At 47.2% G+C, this 22,322-nt stretch overlaps 1 protein-coding gene across 5 annotated transcripts in view; it reads right to left on the bottom strand.

The window, feature by feature from the left end:
* Kiaa1549l (KIAA1549 like) overlaps positions 1–22,322 on the bottom strand; it is a 246,570-nt gene that overhangs the window by 88,918 nt on the left and 135,330 nt on the right. For 3 of the 5 annotated variants that reach the window (XM_060372077.1, XM_060372076.1, XM_060372075.1), the window contains exons 2-8: positions 18,330–20,888; positions 17,285–17,917; positions 14,949–15,064; positions 11,879–12,098; positions 10,975–11,108; positions 4,992–5,154; positions 2,957–3,016 (exon numbers count right to left, since the gene is read on the bottom strand). In XM_060372077.1, coding sequence (XP_060228060.1) covers positions 2,957–3,016; positions 4,992–5,154; positions 10,975–11,108; positions 11,879–12,098; positions 14,949–15,064; positions 17,285–17,917; positions 18,330–20,888 — 3,885 coding nt within the window. The remainder of the gene's footprint in view (positions 1–2,956; positions 3,017–4,991; positions 5,155–10,974; positions 11,109–11,878; positions 12,099–14,948; positions 15,065–17,284; positions 17,918–18,329; positions 20,889–22,322) is intronic. The other 2 variants (XM_060372079.1, XM_060372078.1) reach the window with 1 other exon arrangement.

Below are 22,322 nucleotides of genomic sequence, written 5' to 3'. Positions count from 1 at the left end.
TGAGTGAAACAAGAGCAGATGTATAAATCTGAGAAGGGCTCTTACATCTATTAGTGACCAGTATCCTGTGGGCTTGCCAATTAGCTAGGCTGGCTGGACACCCCGCAGGGATCTGCCTGCCTCTGCCTCTTCTCTGATGTGCATCCTGGGGAATCTAACTCAAGCCCTCATGCCTGCATGACAAGCGCTTAACTGGAGCTATCTCTCCAGGCCCCAGTCACTAAGATCTGAGTATCTCTATCTTGCTTCATTTCTATAAAACCAGTTACAAAATCTTTAGATGGCAGCACAGCTTTTTTTAAGTTCTCTGGAAAGAGAGGCTGTGGACAACCATTCCTGGTTATTTTCTAAGAAGGACCCATCCTTTGCAAGAGGAAGAAAGTGTACAATATATTCCATCTAATTCCAGCCATAAAACAGACAAAAGCATGCATGGTTTGTAATAGAAACTATACAAAGAAGAAGTTCCAACAAACTGAAAAAGGCAGAGCTTGCAGTGATGGTCTGGGGGCCAACGCTGAGCAAAGACCCTCATCACCGGCTCCCTGTCACGAGCCCTTTCTTTTGTGATAGAGCAGATTGGCAGAGGCCTCCCAGGAGTTTGTAAAGTGGCCGTGGCAAAAGGGTCATGCCAAAACATGGTTCCAGTTTCTTACAAGTACTAACTGATTGATGCCACCACCAGAGAGACAGTGGCAACTCTGCTTTGATCACCATCCACAATGCCAACAACAGCAATGAGGAAGGAGGTTACATAACTGAGTGTGAAGGGTTAAGTCCCAGGGGAGTCCAGAAGTGAGACTGAGTGTGTAGATTTCTTTTAAGGTAATGCCACTGAAATGAAGGCTCAGCAAGGTGTGGGGAGATTGGGAGGGGATGAATCGGTGGCTGTCAAGGGCAGCTTGTGTTTGAAGAATGGCTTTTGACCACTGAATGTAAACTGTAAAGTTCAGAGGAGTGGGAAGATCTGTGGAGGAAAAGGCGCCATTGCTTGAGGAGGACACATGATTGTGTGTGTTCTGCAACCCACCGGCTCATGTCTCTCTCTCTTGGGCTTGCATCCTGGCAGGGTGCTTTCTAATCCGTTAAAAATGAGCTTCTTGGTTGGCCATTCCATTCTTTGCTCCATCTTTATCCCTGCACATCTTGTAGGCAGGGTAAATTTTGGATCGAAGGTTTTGTGTGTGGGTTGGTGTTCCTCTCCCTCCACTGGAAGTCCTGCCTGGCTATAGGAGGTGGCCACTTTGGTCTTCATGTCCCCCCACTGCTAAAAGTCTCAGCTAGAGTCGTGACAAGTCATGGTTTGTCCCAGAGATGCCCGCCCCCATTGGTTCCCCTTTACTCTCCCAGCCCTCAGGGGTCAAGAACTCCACAAGAAGACCATCAGAGTTAACTAATCTAGGCCCATGGGGGCTCACAGAGACCGAACCACCAACCAAAGAGCATATGTTGGTGCATGAAGTAGACCTAGGTCCTCTACACATATGTAGCTGATGGACAGCTTGCTCATCCTGTGGGTGCCCTAGCCATGGGAATGGGGTGGGGGCTGTCTTTGATATGGATGCAGTAGCTGCTTTTAGATCGCTTCCTCCTTGCTGGGCTGCCTTGTCTGGCCTCAGTGGAAGAGGATATGCTTAGTCCTGATGAACTTGATGTGTTGGGGCACGTTGTTCTGAGGAATGGGGCCTCCCATTTTCTGAGGAGAAGGGGAGGGTGGAGTCAGGGGAGAGGGTGGGAGTATAGCACAGGGAGGAGAGGAAGAAGGGGTCTGCGATCCGGATGTAAAGTGAATACACAAATAAATAAGGGAAAATATGCTTCTTTAGTTTGCTTTGTTAGCAGTTAAAATGATCTCTGTGGACGGAAGACCCTGCAATGGGAGACCTGTTCTTTAGAAGGGAGGCTAGGCAGGCCTCATCTGCTTGGATAGAATTTCAGGCAGCAGCCCACCTGCCACTTCTGAGGAACATCGGAGGAAGGAAGAGTGAGAGAAAGGAGTTCAGGCTGCTCACCGAGACACATTTCCATGTCTTAGATCTTCCTGCCTCCTCATGATGTTCCCCAGATTTACTTGTGGGAGTAAGCCCTAGCCCCCAGTTTCTTAGAGGGTGACAGTACTTGGTCTTTAAAGGGATAATAAAATTAAAATCAGGCCATGAGCACGGGCCCTAATGCAATGTGTCTGGTGTCCTTATAAGAAAAGGAAATCAGGACACGTACAGGCTCAGAGGGAAGAACAGATGGGGACAAACGGGGAAGGTGATTAGCTTCAAGCCAAGGAGATGGGGGGAAGCCCTAAACTTTGGCCTCCGACTCACAGAACAATGGAAAGTGTAACTTGCAGTCTGATGGCTGAGCTGGTCACTTTTCCTCCTACAAATACCTGTCCCCTCCATTTGCTTCGATAACGTTGCTTCTCTCCTTTTAGAGCCACTGTGCGGCTTTTGAAGGACACAACAGAATGCTTTTGCTGTTTCATAATGTTCAGTTGGAGAAGGCAAAATGTCAAGGGGGGGAAAAAAAAAGAAAATGCCACCAGAATACTCTTGCTCTTTGGCTCTCACCCGACCTCATCATTGGGGCACACTGGAATTGGTATGCGAGGCTGTGCACCCCAAGAAGGAGCAGTCACATACAGCCCTCCTCTGGCTTTGATTTGGGTTTTCCAGGGAAGTACAGAAAGGCCTGCCGTCTGTCCGTACAGACACTCACACACTGGCGCTGCTGTGTGTAAATGGCTGCAGAGGGGACTTTTGAGATTACAGGTCAGAATTATGTATCAGTAGTTATCTTCAGGGTCCTTTCTTGGCTTCCCTATTTCCTTCCAGCCCTATGGAAGGAACTCCTTGACTTATAAGGTGGGACCAAAGGTGTCGATCCTGTCACTAAATGGCACCATTTTAGACAAACCAAGCTGACGGTACACAAAGAGGGAAATATAAAAATAAGAGATTACCTGTAATGACCCAGTAGTCTCTGGTTGTTTCTGATGTATCAAGGTTGGGATATTCCAGTGCTAAAATAAATTTAAAAAAAAAAAACAAACAAAAAACAAAAAAACAAAACAAAAAAAAACCTCATCAAATTTCTTTTACGGGTTTTATGGGTAAATACTGTCAAGGGAGACACAGAAGTGACAAGCTGGCAATAGGTGAGGCTAGGTCCTACACGGCCATTTTTGAGAACGCCAAGGTCAAACTGTCACATTGTGTAGAAAAGTGACTCAGTAAAGGGACAGCTTCTACAAGGAGCTCAGATTCATGACTTTTTCTCTTTGAAGTTTTCCCTCTAAGCCTTCTTAAATGGAACAGCTTTTACTACCAACACCCAGAGTTGCAGCCTGTCTCAGCTGGGGCTTCCCCTGTACAGATTATCCAGCGCCATGGAGGTCAGAAGGATTGGTTAGCTCTAAACGGGATCTTCCCAATGTTATATGTGGTACCCCAGCGCTGGGAGCAAAACCTATCGGCTTGCTTTACGCATGGTGACTGTGAGAACGCATACATGTAAAGGACTTGGGACAGTGCCTGACATATAGTCAGTGCTCTGTAAATCCCTCACGTGGGTGTACATGTGTGTGTATGTGTGTAAATGTGTACACATGTATTTGTAAGCCATTGGATGGTGGCAAATGTCTTCCTCAGTTGCTCTCCACCTTATTTCCTAAGACAAGATCCCTCACTAAACTTGAATTTGACTAGGCTGGCTGTCCAGCGAGCTTCCTCTTGTGCTATAGTTGTGAGCACCTCACCAGTCTTTTTTTTTTTTAATGTGGATACTGAGCTCAAACTCAGATTCTTAGGCTTGCACAGCAAGCACTTCACCAACTGAGCCATTTTCCCAACCTCTGCTGCTCCGGTTCAGCTTAACTGAGCTTCTTAGCAGACTACTAAGCTGGGGAAAGAAAGCAACTCCCGCCCTGCCGCCCTGCGACGTCCCACCATCTTTTATGTTTTTTTTTTGTTTTTTGTTTTTTGTTTTTTTTTTGTGTGACAGGCTTTCTTTGTGTAGCCTTGGCCGTTCTGAATCTCATTCTGTAGACCAGGCTGGCCCCAAACTCAGAGAGAGATCCACCTGCCTCTGCCTCCCAAGTTCTGGGATCAAAGGCATGGGCCAGCATTACCCAGCTGACATAATCTTTTTTATAGAGTCATTCTTGATGCCTGAAATTTTATAAGATCTTTCCAGTAAAAACATATCCCCAAAACTTCTCAGTGGCTGCTAAGTGACAACTACACCTTTTACACACACACACACACACACACACACACACACACACACCTCATTTATTTATAGGATCAAAACAACTACAGAAAGAAATTATGAAATACTTTTGCTAATAAGTATATCTTAAAAGGAAACCTTTGCTAGTAACCTTGCGAAATGTAATGACTAAATTTAGAGCACAGGCCATCCCTTCCTTCCACTGCCTAGCAAGTGTCTAGTGACAGAGTGTAGGCCACCCTGTCTTCAGAGTCTACGTTGACTGATCAGTAATAAGGATTATGTAACAGGCGTTAGAGAGAGCCGAGGCCTCAGACTACGGGGACTTAGAGTGAAGTCACGACACAGACGGCAAAGTTTGCATTATGCTGTCTGCAGCCAGCTGGACCTGAAGGTCTAGGAACATCTGTGGAGGGGAGAAAAAAAAACATGGCAGCCTGGACTACCCCAGCAGAGAACAGGTGCCTTAGAAGGCAGTGCTCAGAGCACAGGATCCAATGCAGCCCCCCTAGCTGTGGGAGGGCAGACAGCCTGTGCAAATCGGGTGGGGACCCTTTCAAATTTTCTCTTCTAGAGCTTTCTTGCCGTGTGCAACGAACTTTTCGTCAGTTCAGCTCCCACGTGTTGCACTTTTAAGCTGCTGGAGATAATTCACAAGGTATGCAGCATAGCACAACAGAGGTTCTTCTGTTTTGTGGAGAAAGGTCCCCCAGGGGAAACCACAGAGGCCTTCTGCCCGAGGCCGAGGCCGAGGCGTGTGTACTCACGTTCAGCGATGGTGAGCGGAGGGTAAGTGAGGTAGAATCCCACCAGCTCGGCTGAGAGCTGGCCGAGGAGGCTGCTGGCCACGGTGCCGTTGAGGAGCGAGCTCTGATTGCCCACAGCATACACCAGCGTGACGGCTTGGGAGGCGTTGGAGGTGCTCACCATCTGAATGACACAGGAGCAAAGGGGAAGGAGACATGCCAAATAAGGTGAGGGACTGTGTCGCGGAGGTCGAGGAAGTCATGGGGTGCGATGGAAGGGGCAGTGGGGAGACAGCAAGGAGGAAAAGAGAATAGCAAGTCATTGTTTACGGATTGCAGGAGCATGCCAGGCCCTGGGCTACGGGCGCATCATCTCCAGCTTCATCTACCCCCGGGGAGGAGGGTCCATTTATGACTGCCTTTCCTAGACTTATGGGGCTTTGCTCAGCTGTATACATATAGCTTATATGTGACAGAGTCGGGATTTGAACAACCACTCCTGTGTCCTTTCTAAGGGCGCAGCTGACTCAAGTGACTTTTATAATTCTGGAAGAGTAAAGTAGTAGCGTGTACAGATTTTAAAGGAAGGCCCGACTGTCAAATGTTCAGGGACCTTTCGTATGGAAGGGAATGTGCACCCGGTAATAGGAGCAGGGTGGCTGAACAAGCGCAGAACAGGAATTCAGAAATACAAAATGGATCCTTTATAGAGCAATTCTTCCTTTCATGAACCGTTAATTTGGTATGGATTATGAGGAACAGTCCTATAAAATAGCATGCTCAGTCTTAATTCTTTTCCTTTCTTCCTTAATTTTTTTCTTTCTTCCTTTCTCAGTTGCTAGGCGGAAAATGAGGTTTTCTGGGTCAATGTATGGATAAAAATATCTCAAACATTTGAAAAACATGAGCAGGAGAAAAACCACTGGGCTTGGTGCTTTTGTTGGAGCATGTCAGTGTGTGTCCTTTCTCTCCAGATTTCCTTGTCACTGCCCTGTATGTCACAAAGGGCAGCCCGCAGGCTAGCCCTCAAGGACTACACAATGGTTTCTTTGCCCACTGGCGTCAGCTAGAGGGGACTGGGCGGGCATGGGAGAGAGGAAGGAAGGCCAGAGCAGTGATGCCAGGTCACTTTCCCCGTGGCCAGCAGGGCCCACGCATCACCTGAGTACTGTGCTATCCCGGCCCACACGTTCAGCTGAGACAGGTTCAGGCCTTTAGGGAACTCTCACACTCCCTTTGAGTACTGTCCTTCCCACCGGCTTGTTGGGACCTTTTCGCTCAGCATCATCTCTGCAGCTTTGCCTAGTCCTGACCTAGAAGAAAGCTGCTCAGAAGAGCTTCTTGCTGGGCTACTTCCCCCCCCCCCCCATCCTAATGAGGCAGCTGCCTCTCAATTCTCCAGCCAAGAGCCACAGTCCCTGGACTAAGGATAACCCAGTCGACATTTCTGCTGGGCTCTTATTCTCCTCCCCAGGAGGTAGGTATTTCTGGAATGTATTTCAGCCACAGGTATTCAGACCTAGTCCCCAGGTGCACAGGAGAAAAGCGCTTTCTCAAAATTCAAAGGAGTTCACCGGGGCCTAGAGAAATGGCTCAGTGGTTAAGAGTGAAAGCCACTTGCTGCTCTTTCAGAGGTTGGTCCTCAGTGCCCAGATCAGGTGGCTCACAACCACCTGTACCTCCAGCTTCAGGGAACCTAGTACCCTCTTCTGGTCTCCTATGGAACCCCCCCCCACACACACACATGTGCACACACACACACACACACACACACACACACAAATACACACACATGTACACACACACACATACCATACACAAATAAGTAATTTTTAAAAAATCTTAATAAAACTTTATCTTTATTGTAAACATTTTCTGAACACTTATCACCTTTCAATGGCACTAAATCTCCCTGGACCTCCAAGGAGCCCATAAAGTTAGCAATATATAAATACATATGTGTGCATATATGGGTGTAGAAAATATGTGTATGCATAAGTACATCCTATCTTCAGCCAGGTAAGCTATACCTTTTCATTGTAATAAAATCTATAAGTCACAGAATTTAATATTTTAGCCACTTGTAAGCACATAAGTTCAGTGGCATTAAGTAGACTGGGATTTTTTTGACAGCCGTCAGCAACACCCATCTCCAGAACTTCCTCACTGCCCCCAACTGTAGCCCTGTACCCATTAAACAACCCCCGATTTCTCCACCTTCTTATTCCTAGGTTGCTCTTGTAACTAAGATTGCTGATTTTTCCACAACTCTAGGCATCTGGCAGATGAGAAATCATTCTGGATTTTCCCTTCTGTGACTGGTTTACCTCACTTAGCTCAATGAGCTCCATGCCACCCATACGTCAGCAGGCACCAGAATGGTCTTCCTGCTTGAAGTCTTAGCAACACTCCAGCATATGTATAGACTGCATTTGTTTTTCATGTATCCCCAACCCTAACCCCAACCCCAACCCCAATCCCAACCCCAACCCAACCCCAACCCCAACCCTAACCCTATAGACCCAGATACTTGCTTTGCTATTGGCCTAGTTCTTAGTTCCTATTTTCAGTTCTTTTTGATATGTAGATGGGCGTGGAGTTGCTGGATGATATTGTAACTGCGTGTTTTAGGTTGTTGAGGAGCAATAGTACACATTCTTCTAGCCACACCCAAAGACCCTAACGTCTCCGCACACTCACAACTCTTCCAGGGTTTTGTGTTGCTGCTGAAAATTATCATCCTAATAAATTTGAAACGGTGTCTCATGATTAAGTGTTGGCCAAAGCTTTTTTATTCTTGCTCTCTCCATCTCTCCCTGGGGTGATGTAGATCAGACCCAGGGCATTTTGCATACCAGGCAAGCATGGATGCATGGCAAGGATTGTTTCTATGTCTTTAAATTCTGGTTCTAGATGTTAATCACTTATCAGATCAACGACTCACAAATCTGTGGTCTCTTTCACTCTGTTATTAGTGTCTTTAGATGGGCAAAGTTCTTGTTTCCAGAGTGTCCAGTTGATTTTTTTTTTTCCTCTTGGCTGTGTAGTTTTTCTGGGGATGTCCAACACGCCCAGGCCTATGAACTCTTTCCTCTATCCTCTGAGCCCTTTAGCTCTTCAGCTTTCATTCTTTAATTCCCAAAGACTTTGATCCACATTGAGATGATTTTGGTCGATAATGTTAGGTATAGTTAGCTCCAGCTTCCTTATTTTGCAATGTGGCTATCCATCATTAAAAAGATTGTCATTTTCCTCATAGACCAGCCTTAATAATAAAAAAAAAAAAAACCATTTCACCCTATACAAGAGCATTTTTTTTTCTGGCCTCTCTATGTAGACCACTGGTCTTCATTTCTGTCATAAAATAGAGACCACATGCTTTGGTTACAATAGCTTTTTAAAATGAACTTTTGAAACATGAAAGTGTGACACAAAATTTGTTCTTTCTCAGGATCGCTTTTGCTGTTCAAGGTCTTTTAAGGCTCTGTTTGAACTTCAGGATAGATTTCTCTTTCTATCTTTAAAAACATCACTGGGAATTTCAGAAATCTTTCTTTCTTAAAAGATTTGGTGTGTGTGTATGTGTGTGCGTGTGTGAGTGCATGCATGCACATATGCACACACGTGCCACTGTATACAGGTGCCCATGAGTGCAAAACAGTATGTCAGGGCCCCCAGAGCTGGATTACAGGTGGCTGTGTGCTGCCTGATGCGGGTACTAGGAACTGAACATAGGTCTTTTTCAAGACCTAAGTTCAAACATTCTCAAATGCCAAGTCATCTTGGTTTTCTGAGACAGGTCTATGTACCCTGGCTGGTCTTGAATTTGCTATGCATGCTAGACTGCCCTGGCATCTACAGCAATCCCCCTGTCTTTGTCCATCCAGAACAAATTTAATCTACAGTTCCCATTGGTGACTATTGAGATCTTTGTTGCTTAAGATCTCCCAAGCAGTGAGCACAGCTCTGTTATCCCGTCTTTGTTTCTTCTTTAATCAACTCAATCTTGCCCTTTCATGAGACCTCTGATCTCATTTTTCACTCACTCATTCCGGTTTATTAGCTCATTAGCCCACAGGCCACTTTGTTCCCAGCATCTTTCTCCTTCTATGGCAATAACACCATGGTCCCTTAAAAGCCACCTCTCCTCTCCACTTTGTCTATGAGTTTTGGTTACAGCTGCCCCCTTCCTATGTAGGCATTTGTGCCAGACCATTCTGACCAGGGTATTTCATCTTCTTGGCCACTGTTACCAATCCAGAAGTGGGCACAGAGGGCTAGTAGAGCCAGTCCCAGGGTCTGGACTGAAATGAGACACACACACACACACACACACACACACACACACAAACTATTCTTTTCCAAGGAAGCTTTGTTGCTTACATTTCTTTGGATGACCCATAACCAGCTTAAAACAGACAGGCTGAAGGCCAAGGGCAGCTTATTTATCTTGATGTCTGACCTCCTAACATCTAATAACAGCAGGCACTCAAGAAATCTCTTAAAGTTTATTCTGCTGCCAAGAACCAGGTAGGTTCATATACCTGCTAAGACCATAGCCCTGAAGGAAAAGATTTCCCGCAAGAGCTGAGTCACGCTGCTTACATAAATCTCAAATTGTGACACATTTTTAGATCTTAGACTAATAAGAACCGAGTCGTAATGAGATCCCATCCACCAAGTCATAATGATATCCTCCTCGATCCACTTTGCCTGAGCCTGGAAAAGGAAAGCTGCTCCTTCAAATTAGATTGTGTGCTTTCTACAGCATATTGGCTTCGCTGATAATTCACTTATGCTAAATGTCAAATTCAAAAGCCCTGGGTCTAACTGCAAAGGCTTTAGTTTGGTACGCAAAACAGACACAGAGCTGTAGCATTAATTAGAGATTTTGGGAGGCTGGATGAATATTATTAAGAAGTGTCTATCATTACCGAGATGTTATCTACATAATTGCTTGTTCGCTCAAATGAAAGCACACACACACACACACACACACACACACACACACACACACGGGTCTGTGAAAGGCTTTGTGATATTCACACTGCTATCCAGGAAGCCAAATAGATAGTGCATCAGGAATTGGATTATCCTGAGAAAGGTTTTGTGTCCTTGCCAAGGGCTCAGAGCCACCTTTCCACACTATCAATGCTGGTGCAAATTTGGTGGCTAGGAAGACAGATCTTGTGCTCCTGTCTTTATTCTTTTCCAACCAATGAGACCTTCTGGGAGTGCCATAGTCCTCCTAGCTGTCACTTGAACAAAATGAAGATGATATCTCAGAGGATGTCTTGATCGTTACACAGAAAAATATTGGTAAAACACTAAGTGCAGCTGCTGGCAGAAAGTAAGCCCACACTAGAAAAGATGTGGGTGTGTCTTGTGGGTGTTTCTGTTTGCATGTGATGATCATTTGTGTTGAAATTTGGAAATAGCCCAATGAAAATCACACAACAGTCGATCACACACACACACACACACAAAAATCACAACAGAGTTAGTAACTTAAAATCAATTCACAGGATGCAAGATGACTCAGGAGCTAAAGGCGCCTGCCACCAAGCATGGCAGCCTGAGTTTCATGCCTGGGACCCACATGTTGGAAAGGAAAGAACTCATTCTCTGTTCTCTGAACTCCACATTTGCAATGTAGCATGTGCTTCCCCCAAACACACACGCACACACGAAAAATTGATTCATCTCATAAAGTATTTTTAGGTTCAGTTATTTAATAATAAAATCATTAGAAGGGCTGGAAGAAGCTTTGCATATAAAAAACAAATATTAATCCCTGAACAGTTCATTGTGACATGGAATCCTACCCGCCACAGCAGATCTCAGTCACTCCCACCAGCACCACGACTGTCTCTATCACCTGCCCAAAGTACAAACTTACATTTGCGTGTGACAGAGTTTAGATGGGGAGGGGTCCCACATCATATCTGGCCAATCTATGCAAGATGGCTGTCTGTGTCCTCAGCCTGAAGGCCCTGCTCCCTACCTGAACTGTCAGGTTGCTCCTGGTGCTGAGAACCTTCCTCTCCGCATCCTGGAGAGCCCTCTGCAGCCTCTGCTCCATCGTCTGGGCAAACTTGCAAGACTGGATGTTGTCCGACCGGCTCACAAACTGCAACACTAGGAGAGAAGCACAGATCAGCATGCGCCAATGCTCGCTCTCTCAGTGCCTCAAATTTAATAGCAGATGCGACACAAATCAGCAGAGTTTTTAGATTACAGAAATTAGGCAAACAAACAGAAAGACCAGGCAAGCTTTAATTATTGTTTGAAAGTGCCTCTTAAGATGATTTATAGCAGAGAATAATTAAAAACATGATTGAATCAAGGTTCTCTCCAACACAAAGAACATCGTGATTTTTATCCCATGAGACAATGCAGACATCTGCTCAGAGATGACAAATTCCATCTACTTCCACGGATGGGGACCATCGACTGTCCTTCATCACTAAGCTGATGGTTTCCAATGCAGTGGTTTCTCCACTCTTGTGGTGTGCAAACTTTGCACAACAGCAATCACAAGGGAAACCGAGAGAAAGATGCCAAAGCCTTCATTGCCACACCATGTCATTAACAACCAAAACCCGTTCCCTCCAGACTACGGGTGTCACGGGTGCTCATAGCAGTCGCCATTGATACGAAAGGGGGAAACAGTATTTTGTGCTGCAATGCACTAAGCATATAGATTGGGAAGAAAAGCCTCTCTGGTGGAGCGTCTCTAAGAAAGTTAGGAGTACAGCCAAAGTGTAGGCGGGGGATTTGGCTATTTGATGAGCAGGGAAGTTTGAAGGTATAGGGACTTCCAAAGCTGACAAGCAGCCAGAAGTGGGACTTTTAAACAGCGAGCTGCCTGCATGGACCTGGAGGTCCTTTTCCTTCAGGTGACTTGCCTGTCTTCAGCTGGAAGGCACCGGCAGGCTGGGGCTTCCACGGAGAGGCGAGCACTGCCACCGACTGTAAGTTGGGAGTGTGCTGCTTCAGATCGGCAGTGACGTTGCTGACGCCGTAAACACCCAGCACGTCCATCACCACGGCGGGCAGATACACCAGCCTCCCTTTGGTGGCATAATAGCCAACGGTGACGTTATGAGAATATTCCAGAATGTCCACCTACAAAACAAACGGACCCCCCCCAGAACCCGTTTATTTCCACAGTACTTTTAAGTTCTTCTTTGGGTCCTCAGAACCACAGCTGGTACTTAGTGTTTTGGGTATGATCCAGTGAGCAATCTCACCGAAAAGCCAGAGAGGAGACAGCAGGCAAAAGGGACGTGTGAGGGACAGAATGCTGGTTAGAAAAAAAGTTACACCTCACCACTCCTAGGAGGTAAAAGGCAGAGATGACAAACGAGGTAGGGCGCCTTCTGGGGAGGGGCCAACGTAACTAAAGTGGAGGCTTTGAAGCAGAGAGGAGGCCTTCAGACTTGGCTCCATTCTTGGCTTAGACACTGGTTCAAGGCCAAGGCGGGATGAATCAGAAGGCTTCTCTCCCAGCTGAGTCTTATGGGACACTGATGGTCTGAGCTCTCTCCTGTCCAGGTGAAAAGACTCTGAAGCCTGGAACTTATTCTTGATGGACTTTGCTTTGCTGTTGTCGTGTGTTTACGGTTTTAAATGCGGATTTTGTTTTTCGTGTATTAAGTGTGATGTTTATCATAGAATTACAGTTTTGGAAAATGAAGAGAAGAAAGACAGTGGCCTCAGGTATTATCACCACTACCTACTCAGTGTATCTTCTTCCAATCATTTATACCTGGGAATACACATTTTGTGGACATGCATTTATATACATGTAAAGAAACACACACACACATATATATATACACATTCATACAAATATATGTATGCAGGGTAGATACTGCCTCGTAATCTCATCACTTCTACCTATACATGAGTGGGTATGTGTTGTAATTATGTGTGGGTGTTTCTTTGTGCACGCATGTGTATATGTTTCTATGGGTGAATGTTTGTATGTAGTGCGTGTATGTGTGTGTGAGTGTGTGTGTGTGTATGTGTGTAAGTGTATGTGAGTGTGTGTGTGTAGCTGGAGGTGGAACCTAGGGCTTTTTGCACAATAGGCAAAGGCTCTACTGTGAGGATCCCCAGCCATGAAAGTCAAACACAGACATTCACAATCTACTGTCTAAACCGTGCTTTACATGTGCTGTCCGCTGATACACAGAAGACGATACGACCAGCACCATCACCCACCCCCCGTGAGCCTCGTGCTGCAAGGCTGGATTTCTGTGCGAGGCTGTTTTAACCTTTGCGTGCTTTTCCTGATCCCTACACCTGCATTTTGTCATGCAGGGCTGAGGAGACAGGCTAGCGGAAAACCATTTCCCTAACGTGCACAAGGCCCCAGGTCACAAAGAAGCCAAGAAAACTGACTATGCCACGTGACGGGTTCGGTTTGGTCCTTCCAAAGTATGTTCTCCATTGGTTATTTTCTAAACATGGCTAACCAGGGAGCTTCAAGATGGCACATGAACATGGCCCCAAAGAGCAACTTACCCAGTGATGAGCAAGCTGGGAGCGTTCCAGCCCTTCTAATTACTTGGGCAAGCCTTGGCTCGGGGGCCATTTGCTTTTAACATATTCCAACCCTTGTATGTCTTTAAAAATAAACAAGTGAAACAATGGCCCCCAGCCTTGCTCAAGCAAGGCCTCACCTAACCGGAACTGACTAGGCTACTGTGTCCACTCTTCTCATTTTTGCCACCACCTTTTACTCATGGCAAATGCTCCTGATTGACTGATCAATTGTACTGTATTAATCGTATTCTGCAAATACAAAAACATCAAAAGAAACGTGGTAAGTTTTCAAAGTGCAGCAACTTCCTTTTAGAAGAATAGAAACGGTTGCGGTGATCGCAACGCTGTGCCGCAGAGGCCAAGGCTACAGAGGTCATCGGGAAATGACTGTGGTTCAGTGGAGTCCATCCCATGCAAACGAAGGGGAACAGTCACACGTTCAACTTTGGGTTTAAAATTTCTGATGTTTCCAGCGCAGGGACCACTCAGTGTAGAGTGCTTTTCCTCGCCTCTTCCTCTCAATTTCTTTCTTTTTAGAATTGTACAAGAGAGACTGACAAAGACGAAGAGAGAATGTTCCAAAACCTTATCCCCGCTCCTCTCTGTGATGAGTGGGGTGGGACCAGGGGACTGAATGCAGCTGTCACCCGGACCATCAAAAGAGGAAGCCAGATGATGTGTTTCAGTGGCACAAAAGGGAGCCCGCTGGCTGCCAGTCGCATTTACGGCTCTAACACTTGGGATCAGCCCAAAAGGCTGTAAAACAATGCCTCCATTACTTGGTTGTGCCATTGAAACCAGCCAGCAGTTATTAAGCAGTACTTGGCATTAAAGTCCTTGGAGGGAAAATAATGTTTACTTCCCTGTCTGATGGTGGCACATCAAACAACGTGGAACTCCTCGTACAGATCTGAGTAATTTGGGCTTTTGTTGTTGTTAGTGGTAGTGGTGGTTTGGGGTTGGGAGTCTTAAAATGTAGCCCAAGTTAGCCACAAACTTGGGTCAATCCTCCTGTTTCATCCACTGGTGTTCTGGAGTTATAAACATGCACTATCTACCTGGCTTTGTTCTGCCGGTTACATGTCCAGATATAAATCGCTATTTTATAATTGTGCAAAAGAGAAAACAAAAACAAAATAACAACGAATGGCTTCTAGAGGATACTAAATATTCCTCAAATGATGTAACAGTGGGACAATTGTTACAAGGAACACAAGGTAGTTAGTCTCAAGTTTTCATCTTGAGATGACCCTTTTCTCCAGCTACAAGATGTTAGTTATCTGCCAAAATGATGGAAGAGTCCACTTCCTCCAGGTGTGGGTGTGGCACCTATGCAGGAGACAACATGTAGCCCTACTCTGGACCCAAGAGTCGGGGGTGGGGAGGGTGAGCTGAGCTGGCCAGCTCAGAAAGCAGGGCGCTTACGTGAGCGGAGACATCATTCTGGTGGAAGGCTTTCCGCAATGCCTGCGTGAGCCCTTTAGTCACGCCAAGCTTCAAGGACTCGCTGCTCTGCACTCTCCTCTGGGTTAGGAAGAAAACTGCGAGGTGAAACAGAAGCACAGTAATCAGAATCAAGGATGAGCCGCATAACGAACAAGCAGCCTCTCCCCAGCCTCTACGCCCATCAAATCCAGAGCACAGCTGAATAAGCAAAGGCTTATTGAGTCAGGGGACAGGCTGTGGAAGTGACCGCTGGTCCTGATGAGGGCCCAAGCCATTTGTGGGATCTTAATGCCGAAGAGCTGGTGTGCTGGTGGCCCTTCATTCCTCATCCGTGCTGCCTCTGATCTCCAGGACCAGCCTCTGTTTCTGAGTCCCGGTGGGTCAACACACAATCGTATTTCTGTAACAGCATCTACTTACAATGTCCTTAGAGAGACAGGCCTTGAGCTTCTACAGCTCAAATCAACCCTGAATCCAAAAGGGGCAAGTCCACCTCACGGGTGGGGATGCAAATGGTATCTGAACCAGAATTTAACAGTCACTATTAGAAGGACATCGGAGTTCTGCCAGGGCTTCTGGAAAAGGCTGGGACCAGGGAAGGTTTTCATGGGAATGGAACCAGAACCAGGAAGGGGTGCCGAGTTGAAAAGGCACGGGAGGGGGAGAGGCAAATCTTGTCGGTATACATGTTTAGCTTGGTTCTAAGGGAGATGGAAAAAATGGATATGGAAGCAAAGTAATGCATTCTAGAAGATTCCTTTGACTACAGGCTGGTAAATAGACCGAAGAAGACAGAGGTCTGAGGATAGAAAGAAATGTGTATAGGTTTGCAGAAATTCAGGTAAGTGACAGGACAGGAGGCCCTAAGGAAGTGCACTGGGGAAGTGGCAGTGAGGGGGCAGGACAGAGAGAAGGGATATTCAGGAGTGAGAGCAGAGAGCACCGGTGGCTGGTTAGTTGAGGCTAGAGCCAGGGGACTGAAGAAGAGAGGAGCTGAGTGGGTGTCTCTGCATGGAGGCTGGCTGGGAGACGGTATGGAGAGGGGAGAGGAGGGTAAAAACCCAGATGGCATAATTTCGAGAAACAGAAAGAGATACTGTATTTTCTGCTACGCCTAATTTCACAATTTCCCATTTTAGAATAAGATACGTCTCAAGATATAATTTCCTCTCATTCTTTGTGGAGTGAGGAGGAAGGCGGGACCTGAGCATTCAACACTGGCATGCTCTTTCAAATAATTTGTCTAATGCTTTTTATAGAAAACACGACTGCACTATTAGCAGCATTCTAAGCATTCTAGACTTGCTTGCCACAGCCAGGGAGTGGTGCAGAGAAAGGGAGTGACCCACTTTGCTCACAGCTCCAGGATTACCTGCCCTAAGAAATTTACTTGACATCAGAAGAAATCCCAGCTCCCTCCCGGGCGGTTTCACTGTCCGGTTGGTATCTGCCGGTTAGGAAAACCTTTCTGAATGGTATGGAACTTTCCCAAGATCTTGTGTTAAATGAGTCACATGGTTTATTCATGTGAGACATCCCTGATGTACTTCACAGACACACTGTGTTCCGGCATTCCCTGACCCGCTGGAGTGACTGTGGTTTTTCCAGGCACTTCCCCTTCTCTGACACTTGATGAGAGTCAAGGTTTCTCAGCCCTGACAGACTGATCAGTCTGTCTCTTTCTCTCTTCCCCCGTCGTGTGTGTGTGTGTGTGTGTGTGTGTGTACAGACATGCATGTGGACACATGCCCACCTGAGTGCAGGTGTGTGTATGCATTCAGTTGTGTGCCTATGTATGTCCTTGTATGTGGAGGCCAGAAGACAACTCCAGGCTATTCCTCAGGTACTTACCTACCTTGTTTTTGAGACAGGGTCTCTCACTGCAGCTCATCAGGTGGGCTAGCCTGGCCAGTGAGCCCCAGGGATCTGCCTGTTTTTGCTTTCCTCCAGCTCTGGGATTATAAAATATCATAACCAGCTTTTTAAAAACATGGGTTCTAGGAGGTTGACTCAGGTCCTCATGTTAAGCACTTTACCAACTGAGTTGTCTCCAGCTGCAGAGAGTCTTTGTTGCGTAGACTGAGCATTGTGGAATGTTAAACATAATCCCAGGTGCCTACAGGTGCCACATAACACCCCCTTCCCAAAGCATGTTAACCAATGTCTCCAGACATGGCCAAATGCCCCTTGGAAGGAGGAGGGGCAAAAGAGCACTCCTGATTGACAAGCACCTGTCTAAGAGAACTCATTCGAACGCATCTCTGAGATCAGAATTGCTACTTTGTCCTCAGACCAATAAGACGGTGGCCTCTCACCTGTCTTCACTAGGAACCTGTGGGACAGCTGACAGTCCAAGTTGGATGCCATTCTGCCAGTTGTGACCATTGCAGTAGACACAGCCGGAAAAGCAGCATCTGTGTTTCCTGTCTGCAAAGATGGCAGTCTCGTGGCCTTTACTGATGCTGTAATGGATGTCAGCGCAGCTGTGATTGTCAGTGGGCGGGGCGTGGATGCTCTGGGTGTGTCTGGCCTGGTGGGATTAGGGAGGCCAGTGTGCATGGCTTGTGGTTTCTTGGGGAGGTGCGTTGTGGACAACAGGCCTGAAGAAGAGCCTGTGGCCCCCTGCATGGCTGTGTGTGTGCTCATGCTGTGTGCTGTCCGGGCAAGCATGTAGGTTGGTGTGAAGGAGAAGGCTGTGTGGACTGTCCCTGCTGTCACCTTTGGGCCTGGTGCTGCCTTGTTGGTGACATTTTTAGCTAGAGCAGTGGTCAGATTGCTCTTAGCTAAGCTGCTGCTGCTGCTGCTGCTGCTGCTGCTGCTGCCAGTGCCCTTAGCAGTGAGGGCTGCAGACAGAGGCGCTGGACTTGATTTCCTCAGAAACAACATGGTGGTGGCGGCAGCGGCTGCTGTTGCTGTCAATTCTCCCTTGGATGACACTGAGGTTTCCACTGCAAAGAGAGAAAAGGGAAAGTTTGTCAGTGGCCTGGGATGCACACATCACTGTCTTGATGATGAAGGAATGTCACTTATGAGCTTGCTAGTGTAAGAAGTCTCTGCGCTCCAGGCTTGCAGTGGGGAGAGCTCAGGCGAAACAACCTTAGGTTCATTAAGTCAATTAGCCATAATGAGAATGCCGCTTAGAGCAAAGCCATGGTTGTTGGTAACAAGGACATAAATTTTGAATACTTTCAAAAAAGAAATCAAGTAGGCAGGGAAGGCCAGGGGCTTGCCTGTCTGGAGCTGTACCTCACTGCTGAACGAGGGGAGGCAGGCTGCTTCAAAGCAAAGCTGGGCTGCTTCAAAGCAAAGCTGGGCATCTGTGTTGAGCTTGAAGATGCTTTGGCCGAAAAGCGGTCATACCTGTTCTCTGGGTACCAGGAAACAAACCACCTGTGTTAGTGGCTGCACCCGTCCATTTCTTAGGGCGCCGAGAAGTTCGCGGCACTTTGGAGGGGGTCCTGGAAAAGGCACCAGTTGATATAGAAGGTGACTCTGTAGATGAGTGATATTCCAGGACACTCGGGAATTGTGGGGAGCCATTTTCCCCCAGGGATAGATAGATGTCACTGAAAATTTGTGAACCTGTGTCTGCTCCATCTGAAAGCATTCGCTGCAAGCTAGCTGCAGACGATAAACTAGGCCAGGTTGGCCAAAAAGGATGGGCTGGCTGGCTGGGCAGCTGTGACACCGGATGTTGAGTTGTAGATGAGTAATAATTAACCATCGCTGTGTCAAAGTCTCTGGCGCGCTTGCTTGTGGGCCGGATGTCTGTGTGGCTTTCAATTATGGCCTCTTCTGATGGTTGGGGGTGCTGATTGGCATTTTGACTGAGAACTAGATCCTGGAAGTTAAAGCTGTCTGCAGCCACCAACTGCCCGGCAATCTCTTTGAAATTCTGAGGTTGTATCACGTTGGCAGCCGAAGTTGTAGCGCTAGGAAGAGTCGCTGGAGCTGGATGAGGTTCCCAACTTGTGGTGCTAATTGTGTGAGTGTTTACAGCGTGATTTGCCTGCCGCTGCAAGCCAGATATTGTCGATTGTGTGGCGAGGGGTGCGGTGTCTGCTGAAAGAGAGCTCCAGAAAACATCTGTGGCTGCTGGCTCTCTCGTGCTTCCCATTGTTGGGAGATCGGAGATGTTGGAGGGGGAGGAAAGTGCTGTCACCTGCGTGGAAGCTGAGGCTGGCGACTCCGATAGGCGTGTGACAGCTGCGAGAGTCTCCGGCTTGGTGCTGGAAGAGCCAGGAGAAGGAGGACCCATCCGAGGGGCTTGCGTGGCAAGCATGGATGATGGGGGTGACCCTTGAGGAGAGAGGTTTGCTCTTAGCAGTGTCATGATGGGAGATGAAGTGCGAACTGTGTTAAAATCAGAGGTGAATCCATACACTGCGCCAAAACTGGGGGCCTCATTAGTTGAACGAGCCCTCGGAGGAACTGTCCCGTTTGCCTTTTCATTTTTCCTGAAAATGGCTGTCTCCCTGTCCTCCTTTTGCTGAGGAAATGTCCAATTTGTAGGAGGAAGATTAGGAAGTTTGCTTGAAAGGCGGTGCCTGGCTGCATTGGGATGGTTCTCATCATGGCCGTCTTCCTGTGAAGTGATTGCCTCTGACACATGGTCTGGAGGGGTGAGGTCTTTATTGGGCTGGAGGAAGGTAAGCAGAAAGGGAAGGGCACCTGCCCCCTTCCGTAGTGGTCCAGGAGCTGCCTCAGAAGGGACCATTTGCCTTTGACTGGGTGTAGTGAGAGGCAGAGGAGGAGGTACCAAAAAGGAAGGGGTGTTTTCAGGGGAGAGGGTAGGCTTTTTGGAACTCCCTGGTGCTTCTGACAAATGCGGCCGGTTGGCAGAGCTATTCGTAGGAGGAACAGGGGCTAGCTCTCTGCTGGTCATCATTGACTCTGCACTCTGGAAATGTGGAGGCCAGGCCTCATAGCTTGCTGCTGCTGTGCGCAGATAAATTGGCAATGGTACCTCACCGCGCCCTCTGACAGCCTCTGCTGTGTGGGCTGGCTGGCTGGCTGCAGGACTCCATGCCTCTTCCAACATGGACCATGAGGAAGTTCCACCTGGAAGGCCTCCAGGGGCTAGGGAAGGGAGAGACAGGAGGTCCAGTTCTGCCATGGAGCTCAGAACCCCAGGAGTTGGGGAACCTGCTGAGTGGGGACTCCCTGATGGGGACAGCTCAGAGTACTGCTTTGTTGAGGATGTAGAAAAGTCTAGAAGAGGGGTACTTATGAAAATCTGGGCATTTCTGGATGGAACGAGGTTTGCTTTGTGAGAAAATGGGTTTAGGACATTAACTGGGCTCTGACCTGAAGAGGAATCAGCTGGTGTGATTTGGGGAAACAAAGGCACTTTGGTGGGATGCTTCATGGGCTGAGGAGGGGTGATGGAATGAGGTGACTCAGGGGCCAATGAAGATGATGACGATGGAGGGAGAAGTAGAAGGCTGTCTGACCTCAGGGGATGCTTTGAAAGGGAAGGAGTCCCTACCAGAGGCTGTGATGGGGAGATAGTAGCACTCAAGGTGGCTGATGGGGTTGTAGGCAATGGGGGAAGCATGCTGGTATGAGGCAAACCTGACATGTCTGCTGCTTCTCTTCCCCCTTCAGGCCTTGTTTGAACCAGAGTCTCAGTGGAGTCCTTGGCAAGATCCAGGGAGGCGCTATGTCCACTTCCTTGGTAAGGGGATGAAGAGAAGTCCACACGAGCCCTGGTCCTGCGGTGGGCCTTGGGCAGAGGAGTCTGGGATAGCTGCAGCCAGCTTGTGTTGTCAGGAGGCTGTCCCAGCACATTCTTGATTCTGTCTGCTGCTGAGGAAGACTTGACTTCCAAGAAAGGCCATGTTGGTGAAATTGGTAACAACTTCCCGAGGGGGAAGGACTCTGAGGTCGGAGTGACATGGATCTGTAGATTGTCTGTCCCTGTGGAAGGAAGCACCCACGTGAGACATGGGATCAGGATGTGGCTACGAGTGGGCAGGTGCTAGAGAGAAGACTGGCCTTGCCTGGCCACAGAGTCCTTCCACTTAATCAAAGAACCTTCAGTTCAAACAAGGAACTACTTAAGTACAAGTATATGTGTGTCGCAGGATACCCACAGGACAGTGCTATGAAAATCAGTCTTTGATGAAGGAATTTTCTTTGAGACAGGGTCTCACTGCGTAACTCCCACACACTCACCTTCTTCTGCCTCCCAGAGCTGGGAGTAAAGGCATGTACCACCATGCCTGGCTGATGAAGGGATTTTTTTTTTTGAAAATTTATTTGTTTATTCACTTTACATCCTTATCACGGCCCCTCCCTAGTCCTCCTGATCCCATCTTCCCACCCCTCCCCCATTTCCTCCCTCCCCTTCTCCTTAGAAAAGGGTACCCTCCCTCCCCCTACCAACCCACCCCGGGCACATCAAGTTACATCAGGACTAAGCACATCCTCTTCTACTGAGGACTGACAAGGCAGCCCAGCTAGGAGAAAGTGGTCCAAAAGCAGGCAACAGGGTCTATGTTAGAGACAGCCCTTGCTCCACTTACTAGGGACCCACATGTAGACAAAGCTGCCCAGATATAGACCAAGATACAAATGTGTATCTTTGGGGGGGGGGGTGTCTGGGTCCAATCCATGCATGTTCTTTGGTTGGTGGTTCAGTCCCCATAAGCCCAAGATAGTTGACTCTGTTGGTCTTCTTGTGAAGTTCTTGTCCTCTCTGGGTCCCTCTGTCCTTCTCCCAACTCTTCCACAAGACTCCCCGAGTTCTGCCTAATGTTTGGCTGTGAGTCTCTGCATCTGTTTCTATCCACTGCTAGGCAGAACAGAACGTCTCAGAGGACAGTTATTCTAGTCTCCTGTCTGACAGCATTATAGAGTATCGTAATAGAAGCAATAAGGAAAACACAAACTGAGGCAATCCTGGAGATGGAAAACCTAGGAAAGAGAATAGTAACTACAGATACAAGCATCACTAACAGAATACAAGAGATGGAAGAGAAATCTCAGGTGTAGAAGATACAATAACAGACATTGGTATGTCAGTCAAAGAAAATGCTAAATCTAAAAAGTTTCTAACACAAAACATCCAGGAAATGTGGGACACTATGAAAAGACCAAATGTAAGAATAATAGGAATAGAAAAAGAAGAATATTCCCAGCTCAACAAAGTCATAGAAGAAAATTTTCCTAACCTAAAGAAAGAGATGCCTATAAACATACAAGAAACCTACAGAACACCAAATAGATTGGACCAAAAAGGAAAATCATCCTGCCACATGATGAAGAAATTTTTAAGCAACATTATGGAAGACACTCATGCATGTAAATTTTTTCTATTACTTCCTAGGCTTTAAGCCTACAAAAATCAGA

This window comes from Meriones unguiculatus, chromosome 18 (genome assembly GCF_030254825.1).
Source record: "Meriones unguiculatus strain TT.TT164.6M chromosome 18, Bangor_MerUng_6.1, whole genome shotgun sequence".
Taxonomy (NCBI): domain Eukaryota; kingdom Metazoa; phylum Chordata; class Mammalia; order Rodentia; family Muridae; genus Meriones; species Meriones unguiculatus.
Note: the sequence above shows the minus strand (reverse complement) of the source record. Positions and strands in the feature narration are given on the sequence as shown.